The sequence below is a fragment of the Poromitra crassiceps genome, assembly GCF_964638095.1.
Source record: "Poromitra crassiceps genome assembly, chromosome: 6".
Lineage (NCBI taxonomy): Eukaryota > Metazoa > Chordata > Actinopteri > Beryciformes > Melamphaidae > Poromitra > Poromitra crassiceps.
The window spans coordinates 47353622-47369799 of record NC_139627.1 but is presented as its reverse complement, the minus strand read 5'-3'; the positions used below and the strand labels follow the sequence as shown (position 1 = coordinate 47369799).

The window sequence follows — 16178 nt, the reverse complement described above, 5'->3', positions numbered from 1 at the left end:
ATCCAATCATCTTCTTTTCAAAACAGTCCAACGTAGAATTTCTCCCAAATAAAGTGAGAGCAAGAGCTTGTTCAATTCAAGTAGAAAGGGTCTCATGTGAGGATCATCTGGGCTGGGATGGATTTGGGTTCCTTTTGTGGGAAAAGTCCTCCACACTACTTTGCCTCATCCTGAAAGTAGCTATGAGACCTTGGTCTCAGTACGACTGTGGAAATGTAATTCAAATTTAGATTTTTCAACTGGTACATCATGTAAAAATTGTGTTTTACATAGAACTATGAACAACACATACTATACAGGCAGTTACAGCACAGGATTGGGTTCAGGCTATGCTCAGGGCATGCTTCCATGTGATAGGATGAGAAAATATGTGTTACCTGCTGCAAGGTAGGCTAGAGGCCATGGAGGAAGCCAGGGAGGTGCTATAGGCCATGGACACACACACACACACACACACACACACACACACACACACACACACACACACACACACACACACAGACACACACACACACACACACACACACACACACACACACACACACACACACACACACAGACACACACACAGATGAACTTGGAGAGGACTGTTCATTAAGAGACCCTTGTGAAGAAGTCAAGAAGAAATATTTCATACATACTGAAATAAAGGTAAGAGTCGCAATATAATGGTGTATCATATACATAATATGTCTGCTTTTGGTTTGATTATGATGTTTTTCTAAGAATAATGTGATATATTTAATTTCTCCCGTTTGTACGAAAGATAAAATGGTCATGCCTGGAGTCCAATTAATCATATCGCCAGATCCACGTGAAGAGGGGTACGTACCATTTTTAAAGGAATGGGGGTGGGGCGAGTACCCAAACAGCTGAAACGTTACTCGAGTACTGACGTTATGAAGGAGTAGGCTATGTATGTACTATTATGTCCTCTGTCAGGACCCCCTCAAAAAACGAGATGGTACATCTCAAGGGGTTTTATCCTGCAAATAAATACATTTCTACTTACTCGAGTACTCAGGTACACACAGACACACACACACACACACACGCACGCACACACAGATGAACTTGGAGAGGACTGTTCATTAAGAGACTTCAGAGACCCTTATGACGAAGTCAAGAAGAAATATTTCATACATACTGAAATAAACATAAGATTATTATTATATTATATATTATATTATTATTTGATATAATGGTGTATCATATACATATATGTCTGCTTTTGGTTTGATTATGATGTTTTTTTAAGAATAATGTGATCTATTTCATTTATCCCGTTTGTACGAAAGATACAATGGCCATGCACACACACCGAACCTAGTGTGTGTGTGTGTGTGTGTGTGTGTGTGTGTGTGTGTGTGTGAGTGTGTGTGTGTGTGTGTGTGTGTGTCCATGGCCTATAGCACCTCCCTGGCTTCCTCCATGGCCTCTAGCCTACCTTGCAGCAGGTAACAAATGTTTGACATCCTGTCACAAGGAAGCATGCCCTGAGCATAGCCTGAACCAAATCCTGTGCTGTAACTGCTGGTGTTGTTCACAGTTCTATTGAAAACACCATAATTTACATTATGTACAAGTTGAAGAATCTAAATTTGAATTACATTTGTACAGAGACCAAGGTCAGAAGGTCTCATAGCTACTAACCTTCAGGAGTAAGTAAGCAAAACTCACAATAAAACTATAACAAATAAAACGAGGCGGTACAACAACTTAGAAAGCACACACACAAATTGGAAAATGTATTGTTTTGTTAATCGAGTAATAAAAAAATCTTTAGCATAATCAAAAAAATAACCGGCGGATTAATCGACTCATTGAAAAATCGATAGAAAAATAATTGTATTTATCATACAGTAACTATATTGATCATGACTACATTGATGACATCCTATATTGGACTATAGTTCTGAGGAGGTTTACTCTTTCATGTTTTTTTTAACACTAACAGAAACCTAAAATTGTGTAGTAATATTCTAAAAGCACCATTCATTTCCTAGATGTACACATCATGGCACTGTTCTGTGTAGAAAACTGTAAAAAACACAAATCGTGAAAAAAGTCCATCCCACAAATGTCAGACCATTCGGACCAAACATCTCAAAATGGCCTCTATGCGAATGCACCAGCAGGATACAAGGTTAATGCTTATTCAGTCAATATCAAAGATTTCTTCTTGACTTCTTCATAAGGATCTCTTAACTCTGGGCGCCTGTGGCTCAGGTCAAGCGGGTCATCTACTAATCAGAAGGTCAGTGGTTCGATCCCCAGCTCCTCCAGTCCGCATGCCGAAGTGTACTTGGGCAAGGCACTGAACCCCAAATTTCTCCCGATGGAATTTCTCCCGATGGTGGTGCCAGCACCCTGCGTGGTAGCTTGCCGCCATTGGTGTGTGACTGGGTGAATGTCAGCATGTGCTGTAAAGCGTTTTGAGTGGTGCTGTAAAGCGTTTTGAGTGGTCACTAGACTAGAAAAGCACAATATAAATGCGGTCCATTTACCATTTAATGAACAGTCCTCTCAAAGTGAATCTGTGTGTGTGCTTGTCCAATAGTCTAGGGAATCTGTGAGAAAAAATGACCCAACCTTAAACAAATTGCAACAGAAATCATTTTTGTTGTATTCAGCTCTTGAAACCTTCCAATTTAACATACTGAAAATCCCAGAAAATCCCAGTAGTGGAACATTGTCAAAATTGGCATTGTCTCCACAAAGGAGGTGATGTTTTCGGTGCCGTTTGTCTGACCGTTTGTCTGTTAGCAGGAGGATTACGGCAAAACTACTGGGCCGATTTTCATGAAACTTGGTAGAAGAGTGTAGCGTGGGCCAAGGAAGAACCCATTACATTTTGGAGTGGATCTGATCCGGGTCGGCTCAATGGAGGGGGCGGGGCTAGGGAAAAGAGTCCGTTGATAGGGATAGGAAGGTCAGTAGAGAGTCTGGATTCGAGAGGTGGGTAGGGGGCATGGACAGGTGTATCGGGGGGGGAGTGTATGTGGGAGGTGGGAGGGGGTGTGGTCAGGAAAGGGGTGGGGCTAGGGAAAAGCTCTACCTACAAACATACTGTAACATAACAAAACAAAACATAAAAAATGTAAGTGTGGCTAATATGTTCTAATAGTTAGTGGAAAAGGGTGAGTTTTCATGCACATCTTGTTCCCTCAGACAGCCATCGCAAACCATAACTTCATAGTCATGTCATTCACGAGTCTCGCATTGGAGGCAATTTGATTTCGGCAAAGCACAGCGCAAGTTGTAGCTCAAACATGCAGACGAGTGGACAGGTAAGTCTCCATATCCGAAGGTTATGGGTAAGTTGACCGCCATTTATTGTCTGTTACCAATGACAGTCATTGTCTGTTACCATTCAAAGTAGGCTAGCTTAATAAGCACTTACCTATAATAGGTATAGCTTAATAATAGCTTATTAAGATACTTGTACTATCTGTTATTCATTTTCTTTGTGCAAATAAACAATAAACAAACATAAATAAACAATAAACACTTACTCTGGAGATGATGTAGCCTACCACTTGTGCTCTTCTCCCTACTTTTCTCCAACCACTTATAAAGCCTCAGCCAGGCGGTAATGCAACATAAAGGATGCCAACTGCCATAAAACGCCACAGAAGGATTTATTACATCACTGATGACATCACAATTGCTCAAGTGACATCACTGATGACATCACTGATACATGACAATCGTGACATCACAATCGTGGCACACACACCCCCCGCCCACTTATTGGACCATAACATCAGAACCATTGATGGCCACAACACATTCCATGTTATGGTAGCTGGAGTTACACCAGAGAGCCAAACCAGTACCTCTGATAGCTGTGACATAGCAGCAGTTGGACACATCAATATCCGAAATCAGAGACCCCCTGGCCTTTCATCCATGTCCTATGGGAGGATTGAGAATGCCACAGGTGTGTGATTCTCATGAACATGGTACAACTTATAGCAAAACTCAAAGATATCAAGTAGGATCTTAATCCACTAGGCATCATGCACGCTACGCGAGTTCGCCTGCCTTGCAGCTCGCTGAGCTAGCCCTGCAGCTCGCATAAGCAGCTGCTTCGCATTGGAGGTAATTTGATTTTGGCAAGGCACAGCGCAAGTTGTAGCTCAAACATGCAGACGAGTGGACAGGTAGGCTAAGTATTCTCCATATCCGAAGGTTATGGATAAGTTGACCGCCATTTATCGTCTGTTACCAATGACAGTCTTTGTGTGTTACCATTCAAAGTAGGCTAGCTTAATAAGCACTTACTAGTTAGCTAATAGCTTACTAATAGGTATAGCTTAATAATAGCTTATTAAGATACTTTCTAAGGTACTATCTGTTGTTATTCATTTTCTTTGTGCAAATAAACAATAAACAAACATAAATAAACAATTATAGCTGCTGCGCAGCAATGGGACGTGGCCGGGCAAGTCTCAAGGCTTTGAGCTAGAGTCCCCAAGTCAAGGCTGAAGTCTTTTAGCTACTCCTCCAAGTCAAGTCTCACGTCTTTGGTCACAAGTCCAAGTCAAGTCTCAAGTCTCTTATGGATGAGCGTTCTATCATCTGCTTCTGCTGCATGCCATCCAGTCTGCTTACAACATTGCATAGCTAAAACTAAGGGATTCAAAGCAGGTTCAGGTTTCTTTGCAGCATGTAGCTTTTTCATCATCTGATTCCGTTTTTTGTCGCGAGGCATCTCACAACAATACAAGTAGGAATCAGTATATTCACAAACAAAAGTAGTAGTTACTTGCCTCACTGTTGTAGCGTGGATGAGGTACTGGTGGAGTTGATGTTAGATGGAGAGGGAGGCTGAGCGATTAATAGCCACCTGGGTAGTTTGTATCTCTTCGGTCCTACGCTGCAGGTCTGTGGGGTCACACAACTGATATACCAGCAGGAGCTGCTTTTTCCTCTTATGGACAGACTGGATACTTGCTGGTGGTGTTTTATGGGACTGGATGCTTGCGTGTAAAAACACACACTGCTTCCACTTATATAGGGTGAGCCAGGAAGTATTTATGACATCACTGATTACATCACGCTCGAGTGACATCACTGATGGCATCACAATTGCTCGAGTGACTGATGACATCACAAATACAACCTATTAAGATGCTTTTTAGGCTATACATTCAACATTTTGATGCACTGTGGGCTAAATTTTTGATCAATCGAAAATCTGTTTGAAACTTTTGTGTAGGACAGTCTAACGATGCAGATGCTTAAAGGAACACTCCGCCCATTTTCAACCAGCTTTGTATCATTAGAACATCAGTAGTATATCAGAAAACTGTAAACGGTTTTGAAGTCTGTCATTTAATTTGACAGTTATTGAGTGTTAAAGTGTGGACCAGTGACATCACTGGTCCACACTAACTCAAATGAATAACTCATTAACTCAAATCAACTCTCAATAACTGTCAAACTATTAACACTCAATAACTGTCAAATTAAATGACAGACTTCAAAACCGTTTACAGTTTTCTGATATACTACTGATGTTCTAATGATACAAAGCTGGTTGAAAATGGGCGGAGTGTTCCTTTAAGTTTGGTGTGGTTTGAAGAAAAAATGTGGGAGTAGGGTTTAATTAGTTTGACAGTTTTTGCAGTTTTGCAGTCTTTAGACTTCATAATTGGCCATAGGTTGCAGTGTACAAAAGTGTCTCCTCACTTGGGCCCACATTTCGTTGAAAGTTGCAAAGTCGTAGCACATAGGCCTGATTTGTTATGAATTTTCAAAATTTTAAACTTTAGACGGTCGCTGTAGCGCCACCATCAGGACTATTGGCACCAAATTCGCGTCAACGAAGTTTGGCATGGGCCTGGACCTTTGTGCAAATTTGGTTTATTTTCATACATGGGAAGTCCAACTTCCTGGGAGAAGAAGAAGACTAATAATAGGGGCAAACACAATAAGTGGCCCTGCCGCTTCGCTGGCCCAGCCACTAATAAACACTTACTCTGGAGATGATGTAGCCTACCACTTGTGCTCTTCTCCCTACTTATACTCCAACCACTTATAAAGCCTCAGCCAGGCGGTAATGCAACATAAAGGATGCCAACTGCCACCACAGAAGAAGGATTTATTACATCACTGATGACATCACAATTGCTCGAGTGAAATCACTGATGACATCACAATTGCTCATGTGACATCACTGATGACATCACAATTGCTCAAGTGACATCACTGATGACATCACTGATACATGACAATCGTGACATCCCAATCGTGGCACACACGCCGCCCGCCCACTTATGTTTCCTTTTAGGACCACGTACGCAAGGCATCAATCAGTCTGCCAGAAAGCCATTAGAAGAAGAAGAAGACTTTCAGAAAAGACCAACAGAAGAGGATGTTACAGAATGTAGGGAAACAGTGGATTGATAAATTCAGAAGGAGGAGGTAATGCAACATAAAGGATGCTGACTGCCATAAAACACCACAGAGGAAGAAGACCTTCAAGATTAATTTGCCCAAGATCTTCATGGTGCAGATGCCATATATCTGTAGCAAAAAACAAATACCTCAGACCTTTGATGAAGAACATGGTTGTCCAAAGTCTGGCAGTTGTTGTATAAAAGCACTTTTGCCCAAGACAAATTTCCCTCCCGGGACAATAAAGTATATCTCTCATCTCTCATCTCTCAAAGAAAAAGAGCAGACAGCTATTTAGAACAGAATGATGATGAGCAAATTGCACTTGGAGACCTAACTGTGAAAACTTAACAATAGCTTGAAGTGATGATCAAATAATCATTACAGAAATCAATGGCAAACCAGAAGGGGTTACATTGAAGCCGAAGGCCTCAAATATTCTGAGTGCATGTTTGCATGCATCTAAGAAGGACAATAATGATGTTGATGAAGAAAAAGTGTGTCTTGTGAAAACCGCTGCCAGACTGGTAAAGACTGACATAAAAGATATCAAGATTCCCAGAGATGCATATCCCTCAAAATATATCATCTGCCAAAGGAAACGTGGAAACTCTTCAGCTTCTCCTCAAATAACTGTTTGCTGGCAAGAACTGTGAGTTAAACATAGCTGCAATAGGACAGGCCATGCGGGCAGCAAGGGCAAGGGTTCTCATCACGCCATTACAGATAGGACTGACAAATGCATCACCAATTTGGATCTAGATTTTTGGTGAAAACACTTGGTAACCTTCGATTCTGTTCCTCATTTCGGGAGGTGAAAAAGTTGAGTCAAGTGCAGCTGCTTCTCAGGAACATACCTCCCTGGCAATGTTGAAGGCCACTTCATAAGCAGCTCGGCCGCTCCGCGGCCTCGCCCTGGCTGCTCCTTGATAGCATACTTCAGGGGTGCTGGATCACCTGTCCTGGAGCTGGCAACATACAGCTGTTCATGGCTGAAGACTGAAGCCAGACTCCCACTTCTTTCAGTGTCTGCCCCTGGGACTTGATTTTGCTCTTATGACATCACTGATTATGTCACAACTGCTTTTATGACATCACTGATGACATCACAACCTCTTATGACATGCCTGATGATATCACAATGCCTCTGACATCACTGATGATGTCACAACTTCACATCTCTGATGACATAATCACTGAGACTTTGTGTGTGTGTGTGTGTGTGTGTGAGTGGATTTATGACATCACTGATGTAATCAGTGATGTCACAACTTATCACATCCCTGATGACATCATCACTGAGACTTTGTGTGTGTGTGTGTGTGTGTGTGTGTGTGTGTGTGTGTGTGTGTGTGTGTGTGTGTGTGTGTGTGTGTGAGTGAGTGGATTTATGACATCACTGATGTAATCAGTGGGACAGACAGACAAACAGACAGAGCCCTAGCTCAGATTGATCCATAAGTAACAACATGACAGACTATTTTCTTCATGGGTTTCATACACATCTAAAAACATCTAAAAGCTGAAAGTCTTATCAGATGGGAGACCGCGGTCTAATTTGTCTTAGGGGTCCTTGAGGTGAAAGAGTTTGAGAACCACTGCTGTATGGTATCTCACACACACACACACACACACACACACACACACACACACACACACACACACACACACACACACACACACACACACACACACACACACACACACACACACACACACCACATAGAACAGTGAGGCAGGAAATCTATGGAGACGTCCAGGGATTTTGTGGGGATTGCACAATGCTTCTCGTAGTCTTGTTGTTTGTCTGAACCTGTGATTTTCATGTGATTTCATATATTTTTTGCACTGGAATGTTTGTAATGCATTTTTATATAGCTTGTGCTTTACTCATTGCGTCCTTGAAAAAGACTCTCAATTTCAATTGAAGGGGCTTTATTAGCATGACAGTTCACTAAACAATATTGCCAAAGTATATATAACAACAGAATAACCATCAATTAAATTATGAAAACATTAAATTAAAGTAACAGAAAAACAAATTCAATCCTCCCATGTACTGTGTATGTGCGCATGTGGTCTTGTATGTGTGTGTGTGTGTGTGTGTGTGTGTGTGTGTGTGTGTGTGTGTGTGTGTGTGTGTGTGTGTGTGTGTGTTGCTGCTGTGCCTCCACTGTCTCTCTCTCTCTCTCTCTCTCTCTCTGGCTGCGTCTCTCGCCCAACCCTCATGGCAGACCCTTATTCTATCATGGCAGCTGTGATGCTGTCGTCTTCCTCCACGTCCACACAGACCTTCTTGCCCACCAGGTGATGCATCTCTTCTGGAGCGATGCCCCTCGGCTCGCCCACCTTCACCGCAAACATGTCCAGGCTCAGCACCGAGCCTTTGGTGATGGCCACCTTGGCAACCACTGACTTGCCCAGCTGGAAAAGAAATGGAGAAGAGAGAACCAAAACCACAGATGGTTTAATAACTAATATTTGTTTGGCAGAGCGAAATGGTTTATGGCAGCTGTAAACCGTTGCTAGGCAGAGCGAAATGGTTTACGGCCATAGCAACAGACCCAAAACAGCTTTCCTCGCTACTTCAAGGGGCTTTCTACTCTCGCGAACCTCTCTCGTTATATTCTAATAGTTTGTTTGGAAGCAATTTTGTGGTTATGGCCGAAGTGGCTGCCATAAACCGTTTTGTTTCACTTCCGGATCTGCCCGGCCCGCACACAGACTCTATAATCATCAAGACATTCACTCGGCTTTGGTCTCATCTACTATTATAGGTAAGATGTGAGGCGTCAATGTTAACTTTAGACTGTTTAATAACAATCGAAAATCTTGCTCCGAGTTGCTTTAATAATCATATAATTAATATATTATGACTGGAAGTCCCTGGAACTGCTTCTCAGCTTAATATTAATAATATCAATAATATTTACCTCACTAGTGTTTAGACAAGGGACTGTGGAGGCTAACTGATAACTCCACTCAGAAATCCCATTGACTGCCCGACAAGGGAACCAGAAAGTGCATCACTTCTGGGTTAATTGGCCTACAAAACTACATCATCCCTGCTCTCTTGCCCGACCGGCTGGGAGAATGTGAGCAGGCGCAGGGGGACAATTTGATATAGTAACACAAAATGTAATGAAATACTAAAGTGGACCCACCTTGTCATGGCAGGTCTTCTCACAGGGTAGCATTAGCTTGGTGGGCGTTCCCATCGCGGTCTCCACCAGCCGGATGGATCGGACCAGCTCAGCCAGCTCCGCAGGCTCCAGGGACGCCTCGTGGTCATTTCCCTTCCAGGTCTTGTCCAAAGTTACGTGGCGCTCGACGACCTTTGCCCCCATCGCCACAGCGGCCACAGATATGTAGATTCCCCGCTCGTGTCCAGAATATCCGATGGGGATGTCCGGGAATTCCCTCTGGTATTCCTTTGGGAGAAGAGAGAGTGGGTAAAAAATAAACTATTGCTCACTATTGCTTGTCTGTAGTGTGTGTTTTCGGTGCGGTTTATCCGTCTGTTGGATTGTTTCCGATTTTTATGAAACTTGGTGGAAGTTAGCATAGCAGGGGCCAAGGAATAACCTATTTATTAGAACCCAATTTATCATAGGCCATAGTGAGAACTGCTGAGAACTGAAGCCAGGCCTCCAAACTGATATAAGATATGTGAAACATAAAGCAGATGCTTTGGATGCTTTGGAAGCTCTTAATGCTGCATATGAAGTAGTAAGCTCCATACAAGCAGAAAAAAACGGGGAAGCACGGGCCTTTTTTCTGCTTGTATGGAGCTTACTACTTCATATGCAGCATTAAGAGCTTCCAAAGCATCTGCTTTATGTTTCACATATCTTCTATGTAATAATAGTTGTATTTGTTTCCTATAGTACTGTTTCGTGGTGTATTTGGAAATAAACGTTTTGCTTAATTTGTTGGCTTAATTGATTGTGTTTCCGGATGCTACCGGTATATAATTGTGATTTCCGCCTTATGCATCACAACGCTGAAGAAGGCCTGTTGGCTGAAACGTCCGTTGTAAGGTCTCGATGATGGAATAAAACCTTGAAAGGAAATTCATTGCGTGCTGGCATTCCTTGTTTATTGACTATTACTTTTGTGCCGTGCACCTGAATTTTTATTCTTATTTGGTGAGTGTGCTCACTACCTTTGCGAGCTCCGCTAGCAAGCAGTGTGTTTGGACTGTAAATACTGTCTTTGTCATGCCCTGACATATAGTTGTTGGTGCCTTCTTGGCCAGGTCAGCATTGTAAAAGAGATTTCTATCTCAATGCTTTTTATCTGGTTAAATAAAGGTAAAAAAATAATAATAGTGAGATTGACCACTGGTTAGGGGCAGCGGCAATGTGTTGGACTGTGTTGGTGAATGGTGAAGAGACTGGACTGGATTGGTTTGCATTTGATATATATAGTGTTTTTATCCAAAGCACTTTACTGGCCTACATTCACCCATTCACACACAGCTGAGCCACAAAGCTTGATTTATTGGGTAGTCTTTTTGCAGCCCTCATAATGGTCATATGGAAGAAGGCGATCATGTGAGGAGGTGAGGAGCTCAGTGATCTGGTGCGACTTTGGAGTTAAGCGAACTGCTCCTCCACATTTAGAGGAGTCAGTTGAAGCGGTTCAGGTGATCCCAAGCCCCTCACTTTTGCAGGTGACAAATTCTATTAAATTCTATTCATCTCACCGTGATAACTTTGAGGTTGACATGCTCAGGGTCCAGGGGATAGGTGCTGGTACACTGCAGGATGGTGAAGTTCTGGTTGTGCTGCTTCACCATCTGGTAGACCCGACGCATCGTCTCCATGGACTGCATCCCGCTGGACACCACCATGGGACGGCCTGCCCCAGACAGACGGAAAGAAAGAAAGAAAGGAGGGGGCAGATAGAGAGCAGGAAGAGGAGAAATAGAAGGAGCCAACAGAGAGAGAGAGAAGAAGCAAAGGTGTTTTCAAAATGGGGGCCACCAAAGGAAGAAGAAAGAAAACGCTGCAAACTTCTGTCCGATAAAAACACTTGTGTCGTGTTCAAAGTTGGACACCCACTGTATGTTATCAAAAGTCCACTTGTCATTATTTAATATCTTGTCAGTCATTAGGAATTTTGTGACAAAGCCCTAATTTGAAAGAATGGATGAATATTACGATGGATATCTACAAGATGGAAAAACTAACTGCATTTGTCAACGATAGATTAGAACAATTTACCTCAAGATGGGTTCAATATATAACACCCATTAGATTTTACTTTTTTGGATGGCTGTTGTGGTTTTGTCTTTTCTTTTCTTCGTATATACTCTTTTCAAAACAAAATTCTATGACAGTATATCAAGAGTAAACGACAATGTATAGGTAATCCTGAGAGTTCATATATGCAATGTCTGGATACTCTGGATACACAATGCAAATATTTGATAATCTGTCAATAAAAAGTAAAAAAAAAAATAGCGACTAAGCAGGCAGCAGTGGTGAACGATATTTGATGCAGGGACTTTGTCATAGCCTATAGGTTGTACTGAATTTGCGTGCCAAGTTTTCAACATCATTATGACAGAAGTTATTGTAATAAATTATTATTATTACTTATTGGGCATAGGCAATGTTTTCACACTGGGAAAGGAAAGGCATCCATGTATTGGGTGTACATTGGGTGACATTTACAACAATGACGGTCTCAAATCATTTCAGGACCTTAAAGGCAGCTATGACCTACCCGACACTTCATTTTTCTTTTAGTTACAGCTTAGGGCATCCCTCAAAGCTCATGGTGGACACTTTCAAAACAACCCTCGAGACCCACCTCTTCACCATTAGTTACTTTTAGTTTAGTTACTTTAGCCATCCCTTGTTTTGTTTTGTTTGTTTTTGCCCCTCCTTTAATCCGATTGGATTAGAGGACACTTTTGATTGTGCCATACCGTGGAATTTAGTGTTCAAGTTATTATATAAAACAACACACATTTCTAATATCTTTTTAGTTCAAAATAAGTTCATAATTTTTATCAACTAGAAAAATGTTAAATATTTGGGGTATTGCTCAGACAGATGAGTGTCGTTTTTGTTGTGCAGAATCTGAGTCAACAGAACACCTTTTTTGGTATTGTCATGTTGTGTCGGCTTTCCGGAGTGAGAACTAACTGAGCTGTCCACTGCTCTGCTCTCCACTGCTCTGCTCTCTACTGCTCTGCTCTGCTCGCTACTGCTCTGCTGTCCACTGCTCTGTTCTGCTCTCTACTGCTCTGCTCTGATGTCCACTGCTCTGCTCTCTCCTGCTCTGCTCTGCTCTCCACTGCATTGCAAGCCATTTTGAAGGGGAACCTGAGGAGGAATGCTGTTCCCCTCTTGTTATTACTGTTCCCTCTCAATGTTTACTCTAACTCCGTTCCCACCCGTTCCCCACATTTCCACCACTGGTTCAAAATACTTTGTAAAAAAAAGAACAAAGAAAAAAAACATTAAATTAACAATGTGAAGGTACATATGAAATCAAATATAATAGCCTACAAAAAGCACAATGCCAGCAAAAACTCTCAATTGAGTTTATTGTCACCCAATACATTCAATGCTATATTTTTATTGCAAACAAATCTGTGTTCCTCTTGGTTTTGTTTTGTCAGACAAATAAGCAGTAAAGACTTGACTAGGAATGATTAAGGTTAGGGTAAGAATCATATATATATATATATGTATATATATATATATATATATATATATATATTCATTGCTTCCATTTTATTTCCCAAAATTGTAGTTTGAGTGGTTCAACTATACGTAGTTAAACTACATGTAGTTCACTACTCCTCAACACTGCCTACTCCTCACCTCGCCTACTTTACTCACCACGCCTACAGTGGGTGTGTCTATGCACCCAAGCATCACCGAACCCAAGACTCCCTATTTAGTCTGCCGTCTGGTCTCAAATGTTTTCAGGAGAACAAAAACTCTCAGAAGCAGTTTCGCATTTTTGATTATTTCAAACGACACAATACTTTTCCAGCAACCGGTGTAACTGAAGGTAAGTTCAGCTACTTTTATACTCCTATATGTGTTGTCAAATAGTTTGTGCCCTAATTGTAGAGTAAAGTAGAATCAATGCACTAAAAAAATAGGACTATTGGTTGGGATACTTCTACAGAATATATTTTTGAAATTTCCTCCAAGAGGATTAAGAAATTATTTATTTTCCAAAGGAAAAAAACGATGTAACTTTCATAAAGAATGGAATAATGATTGAAGCATTGATACATGGTGCCTCATACCTTTTTTTGCAGTTCTCTCAAGATAGGGGAAGTTGTTGGCATCACAGGAGGCAACTTTGAAGAAAGGCACATCGAGCTCATCGAGAAACTCCATGGCCATCTGTGGGAATTATGGAATAACACACACACACACACACACACACACACACACACACACACACACACACACACACACACACACACACACACACACACACACACACACACACACACATATATATATATATACACTGTATATATAGTATTGCTGTTCCATGAATCTTTTAGAAGAATGCAATGAAGTATTCTTTCTTGCTTAAAAAAAATAAAAAATAAAAAATAAAAAATCTGTCTTACCTCGTCCATCCCAGAGGCAGTGAGGGAAATGCCAATCTCATTTGCATACTTTTGCATCTCCCTGTACTGCTCATGGCTGAACTCCAAATGGCGCTTGTGGTCCCCGTAGGTTTTCCCCCAGGAGTGTTTGGAGTTGTAGGGCCGCTCCAGGGCTCGCCTGCTGAACTTGTGCTCCAGTTCACTCTTCTGGAACTTGGCACAGTCAGCACCACAGTCCTGAGATGATACAGAACACATGAGAGGAGAGGATCAGATAGGAGAGGTGAGGAAAAGGTGGTGAAACAACAGCACTGGTATAGCTTCTAAACAGACACCTCTCTCTCCCCTCCACCAGCTTACCTTTGCCATCTTGATCATTTTCTTGGCAATCTCAATGTCTCCTTGGTGGTTCTGTCCAATTTCAGCAATGATGAAGCACGGGTGGGAGCCGCCAATCATTCTACCAGGACACAGTTCAAATTGCAGAGGCATCCTGGTGATGTAGGACGTGAAGTGCCGAGTGAAAAAAGAGAGTTGGTGCAAAAGTCTCAAGACCTGGTGGGGTTAAATGGAGATGGAGATGTGGAGATGAAACTGGAGATGTCACAGGTGGAATGTCACAGGTGGAAGAGGCTTGAGTCATGTCACCGCTCCGTTTTTATACAGCCTCACCCCACACACACACACACACACACACACACACACACACACACACACACACACACACACACACACACACACACACACACAATCTAGTGTTGGAAGATTGTCATCACATGGCGGAGCACTGCACTGAACAGGTTTTACATGTAGGACCCGCAGAGCCAGATTAACACCCCCAGGGGCCCCTGGGCACTGAAGCTCCCAGGGCCCCCCCTACCCATCCCCCCCCCCCCCCCCCGAACATTACACTCGGACACAAGAAGGGGGAAAACAAGATAAAAACTAAAAAAAAGAATTGTCCAAGTAAAATGCTGATTCTAAATATAACTGAATCGCTTTGTTTGACCAAGCAAATACAATTTTTAAAGGTATTTTACAAAATGTCTATGGAAAAATGAATGGCTGACCAGTCACCACCAGGGACACTGGAACTGTTTTTAAGTAGGGGGTGCTGCAAGGAAGGGACTGTGAAAATTTTACTTTTTTGGATGTTTGGATGTTTTTTAGCCATTTAGAGGAATATCTCATTCTAAATTAACATTAGGAGTATACTGTTATTATGTCATTATTCAGTTTCTCAGATTCCGTTTCTCACTCACTCATAGGCGCTGGTGCCAACAGGGGTAGCACCAGCAGGATAAAAATATTAGTCTGACTGGGGGGTTTCTAGGGGGGGCTGTGCTGGACAAAGAAATGTTGTACATTTTAAAGTAAAATGCATGAATCTGATGCACTCTGAGAGCAAAATGAAGAGGCTAATCTTCACATTAATATCCTCTTCACTGTGCTGTGGCTTTACAATCATGAACAAATAATTGTCTAATAAACACAGGTGCAAGCAAAACACTAATGAGGGTTTCCAAATTCTAATCGTGGAAATGTGAAGCCCTCATTAGTGTTTTGCTTGCACCTGTGTTAACCCTGCCTTTTCGACAAAAAAGACCCCGTGAGAAGGGTCTACTGTCCCAACTTAGTCTAGGGAATCTGTGAGAAAATATGACCCAACCTCAAACAAATTGCAACAGAAATTATTTGTGTTGTATTCAGCTCTTGAAACCTTCCAATTTAACATACTGAAAATCTCAGAAAATCCCAGTAGTGGAACATTCTCAAAATTGGCATTGTCTCCACAAAGGAGGTGATGTTTTCGGTGCCGTTTGTCTGACCGTTTGTCTGTTAGCAGGAGGATTACGGCAAAACTACTGGGCCGATTTTCATGAAACTTGGTAGAAGGGTCTAGCGTGGGCCAAGGAAGAATCCATTACATTTTGGAGCGGATCTGATCCGGGTCGGCTCAATGGAGGGGGCGGGGCTAGGGAAAAGAGTCCGTTGATAGGGATAGGAAGGTCAGTAGAGAGTCTGGATTCGAGAGGTGGGTAGGGGGCATGGACAGGTGTATCGGGGGGGGAGTGTATGTGGGAGGTGGGAGGGGGTGTGGTCAGGAAAGGGGTGGGGCTAGGGAAAAGCTCTACCTACAAACATACTGTAACATAACAAAACAAAACATAAAAAATGT

The 16178-nt window shown here is 42.1% G+C and overlaps 1 protein-coding gene across 1 annotated transcript; it reads right to left on the bottom strand.

The window, feature by feature from the left end:
* Nucleotides 1-8381: 8381 nt before the first annotated feature.
* On the bottom strand, nt 8382-14491 carry LOC310778210 (N-acetylneuraminate-9-phosphate synthase-like; the record flags this gene model as incomplete). The annotated part of the gene is made up of 6 exons (XM_083638571.1): nt 8382-8829; nt 9570-9836; nt 11114-11268; nt 13685-13784; nt 14021-14236; nt 14360-14491. 6 exons carry the CDS (start codon nt 14489-14491, stop codon nt 8644-8646), a joined length of 1056 nt encoding a protein of 351 aa, XP_083494697.1. The 3' UTR covers nt 8382-8643.
* Between the last annotated feature and the right edge of the window lie 1687 nt (nt 14492-16178).